General features: G+C 37.6%; 1 protein-coding gene across 2 annotated transcripts in view; it reads left to right on the top strand.

The window, feature by feature from the left end:
- Positions 1 to 4,115, top strand: part of LOC112159541 (P2Y purinoceptor 1-like) — a 6,613-nt gene extending 2,498 nt beyond the window's left edge. The window contains exon 2 of one of the 2 annotated variants that reach the window (XM_036212891.1): positions 2,177 to 4,115. In XM_036212891.1, the coding sequence (XP_036068784.1) occupies positions 2,208 to 3,194 (987 nt within the window). In that variant the 5' untranslated portion in view covers positions 2,177 to 2,207 and the 3' untranslated portion in view covers positions 3,195 to 4,115. Of the gene's footprint in view, positions 1 to 2,173 lie in introns of both variants that reach the window. The other variant, XM_036212890.1, reaches the window with a different exon arrangement.
- Positions 4,116 to 4,129: the final 14 nt, after the last annotated feature.

Below are 4,129 nucleotides of genomic sequence, written 5' to 3'. Positions count from 1 at the left end.
GTAAAAGAGCAACCCCAGCCCTTACACCAATGTCTTTGGTGACTTTTGCTTGAAGTCTATGCATTCTGAGGAAAGTGTTGAGAAAACAAGGCCGTGTGACGTCAGCGGGGATGTAAAGACCTGATTTATCTTACTTCTAGGTCAGGAGTCTGCAATCTGCGGCTCCAGATCCACAAGTGTCTCTTTTATTTCTCCATGGTGGCTCCTTGGCAAACTAAAAGTCCAACTAAGGTCTAACCTCAAACTAAAATAACAAAACCCAGCAGTTCAAGACTGCTGAGGACAAAGAGGGAAAAAGAACAAAAATAAATAAATAAAAGAAGAATAAAAGTAAGGATTATTTATTTAGCATTTATTTGATTTAGATTAGTTAAATTTATAAATTAATGGCTGCGGTACACCTATATGATAAATTATGTAGCTTTTTACATCCCTGTTGACCTGAAGACGTCTTGTTTGCTCAACAGAATGAACAGATTTTATATGCGAAGCAAAACTTTGTTAAATAGTTCGATCTTTTATGAGTTAAAAGCACATATTATCATATGCTGCACACCGTCGGTTACTAGCTGTCCAGAGCTGCACTGAGATAATCCTGTTTGGCACAGAGCGACTTTTATTTTGAAAATAAGTTATTTGCTTCTGTCAAACGTAAAAAAGTAAAAATAAATAAATAAAAAAACAAATTTGAGAGATGTTAGGTTCTTTTTGTATTTTTTCTTTAAGTTAGTGCCAAAAAAATAGACAATTCATAATTATTATTTGTGTAAAAAGAAGGTCATGACTGCAAATCCAAATTACTTAAAGGCTAAAGTAAGACTATGCGGCTCCTTCTAGGTTTTGAACCGCCCAAATGGAATACGAGACTCATCAGACCAGGCAAAGATTTTTCAGTCTTCTATTGTCCAGTTCTATGTATATTGTAGCGACTGAGCCATTCTTCTCTGATCTCAACGAGGCATTTCCGCCCACAGAACTGCTCATCACTACTGCTGGGCGGATCGATCCAAAATATCGGCAGTATAGATCTCAAGTTGGTATCAGATCGATATTGATATTTCAACTCTTGTTTGAAACTTTTCTGTATCAGCAAAACGACACAACTGCGTCTGCGTCTGGATGCACTGTAACATCTCAGCAGCAGATCTCACAGTGCATCCATCCAGATAGCATTTTATTTTGAGAAGTTAGTTTGACCTGTTTTTAAAGATCTATTTAAAGGCTGAGAAGGTACAAACTATTTATATTTCTATCCTTTTTTTTATTGTTAAACATTTTGATTTATTTTTGTATCATAGTTACTTGCTTCTTTTGGTTTGTAGACCGTTTCACATTCATTTCTTCACTATTTATTTAATTTCAATAAATTTCAACAGACTAGTTTCCATTCAATTGAAAATATGGGCCTAATTCTAAATCAATACGTTTATCAAGTAATTAAAAAAGGTAAACTTACAAAAAAACATTCACAGCAAATGCATGGCACCCTAGGCAAAACGTGATTTTTGAGTAATTTTACTTATGGTTTTACTTATTACACTTTTTAACGTTCAACACAAAATGAGTTGTGTGTCAAACTGTTAAAAAAAAACCGTTGCAATTTATCACCCCTCCAGCAGATGGCGCCCTAGGCGGCCGCCTTGCTTGCCTGAGTATTGATAATGGCTATATTAACCATTATTGGATTGACACCCAAAGCACACCCCACTATCTCCTTCTTCACTATCCCCATCCTGCACGTGTTGTTTTTCTGCCTTTTCTCCTTTTTTGCGATATTTGTTTCTAAAATAAGAAGGATGAGCTTGCTTGATAATTTATGTGAACGTGTGAAAAAGGAAATAAAGAACGGTTCCCAGGAGAGTGCAAGTCCATTTGTTCATGATAACGATCCGTTCAGTTCGCCCGTGAATGCACGTCTCTAATCAATTTGAGTTTGTAACTTTGTTTTGGATGTAAATGGTATAATTGTGTTCATAAGTAGTATTTAATTTTAAGTAGTATTTTAATTTTTTAAGTAGTATTTAAAACAGCCTCTACTGCTATGCTAAATATATCTGGTCTTTATAAAATAATGTAAGTTCGCTGATGACATCATTAATGGAGGCAGGGCAGTTCTTGAAAAGAAATTGAAATGCTTTTATTTTTTAATTTTACTTTTCACTTTTTATCTCAGCAGCCACTGCAGTGACACCCCGCCAGCAGGAAAGATGAACTCATCCAGCTGTCTTGGCAGATATGGTAACATAGAAAATAAGCTGCTGCCTGCTCTTTACACCATCACGTTCATCATTGGTCTTGTGGGTAATGCTTTGGGGCTGAAGCTGCTGCGGCAGAAATGGAAAAGAGGAGAAAACATAAATGTTTTTGTTCTCAACCTCGGACTTGCCAACGTCTTGTACCTGTTCACTCTTCCCTTTTTGATGGTGTACTACTTCAGCGGAAAGAAATGGATTTTTGGAGACGTTTTCTGCAAGATGACAAGATTCTGCTTCAACTTGAACTTGTACTGCAGCATCGGCTTCCTCACCTGTATTAGTGTGTACAAGTATCTGGCCATCGTCCATCCTCTGAGAATGATGGGAAGACTAACTGTGACTCGTTCAGTGGTGATCTCAGTCCTCGTTTGGGTTTTGGTGAGTGTTCAAAGTATGCCAGACATCTTTTTTCCAAAAACGATGAATGGTAAACCAAAGTGTTTTCACTCCACAACCTTTGAAAAGACTCATGATTACCTAAAATACAGCCTTGTATGGACAACCACTGGATTTTGTATCCCGTTACTCATCACCCTGGGCTGCTACGGACATGTGACTGTTGTTCTTTGTCGCAGGAATACGATCGAGAAGACGCAGAGACAAAGGTGGTTGAAGTTGTTGTTCATTTCCAGTCTTCTTTTCTCCGTCTGTTATATCCCCTATCACATCTTTTGGAACTTAAGTCTCTATTCTAGAGCTCTAAGCAAACAGAAAATCTGTGTTTGGTGGGATAAACATGTATTCACTGGTCATCAGATCAGCCGGGGGCTCGTGTGTCTGAACAGCGCCCTCAATCCTCTGGTTTATCTTCAGATGACGGAACATATTGCAGCTCCAATCCGACAACTTGCAATTCAAGTTTCCCAACGTTTTCAGGGTTTGTTTGCATGTAACAGACACGCCACAGCTGTCCCACAAATTGAGGAGTACCAAGTGTAAGTACGTAGTCATTGTAAAGTACTAGTTTTCACCAGTACTGTCCTTTTCTTCTATAACTATTAAGGGTAGCAACAGCCTCCTCTTTATGTCTTCCTTCACTGCATCCATGAAGCTCCTCTTTGGTCACCTTCTTATCTTTTCCCCTAACAGATCTAACCTTAGTGTCATTTTACCCACATCATCATTGTCCCTTCTTTCAATGTGTCCAAACCATCTCAGTCGGTTTCGCTGTATTCACCTCCAAAACATCTACCATGAGCTGTTCCTCTGATGGATTCATGCATGATCCTATCCATCCTCATCACTCCCAAAGAGAACGTTTAACATCTTCATCTCTGCTGCCTCCAGCTTTGCTTGCTGTCTTTTTCTAAGTCTTCAAATGAACCACATGTCTGCTCTCCCACAGTCTTCTACACCTTTCCTTCTTGATGAAACTCTTTGGTCGAACAATTACAAATACTGTGAAGCACAGAAATCAAACAGCAAAAGTGCTGCAGCTTTTTTTTTTTTGTATTCTTCTCACGATATCTTGATCCTGTCATGTATTATAGCGGGTATTTGTTCCAAACACATTTGTAAAAATATGTTAGCATATTATCAGTCATTATACATCAGTAAACCCTTCAAAAATGTCAGAAACTGTCAGAGCTGAACTTTTGTTTAAAAAATGAAAAAAACAATGTTTTCAAAATACAAATGTCTAAATCCTGTCTATAGTAGGTATAAGGAATCAACAACAGTTTTGTTTGTGTTTTCATGAAATGTATTGCTCAGGCAAACAGTTGTTTTATTCTGCAGAAGTATATGTACATGCAAAATGATTTAAAACGTTTGGACTTATCTACACATGACACGCATGTAAAGCTTAGACTAATGTATGACCTGATTGTATTTGCTTGTTTTTAGTGGAAAAAAGAAGCAGTCAAGTGGAAAAG

Source organism: Oryzias melastigma, linkage group LG7, assembly GCF_002922805.2.
Source record: "Oryzias melastigma strain HK-1 linkage group LG7, ASM292280v2, whole genome shotgun sequence".
NCBI lineage: Eukaryota > Metazoa > Chordata > Actinopteri > Beloniformes > Adrianichthyidae > Oryzias > Oryzias melastigma.
This window is presented reverse-complemented; position numbering and strand designations above follow the sequence as displayed.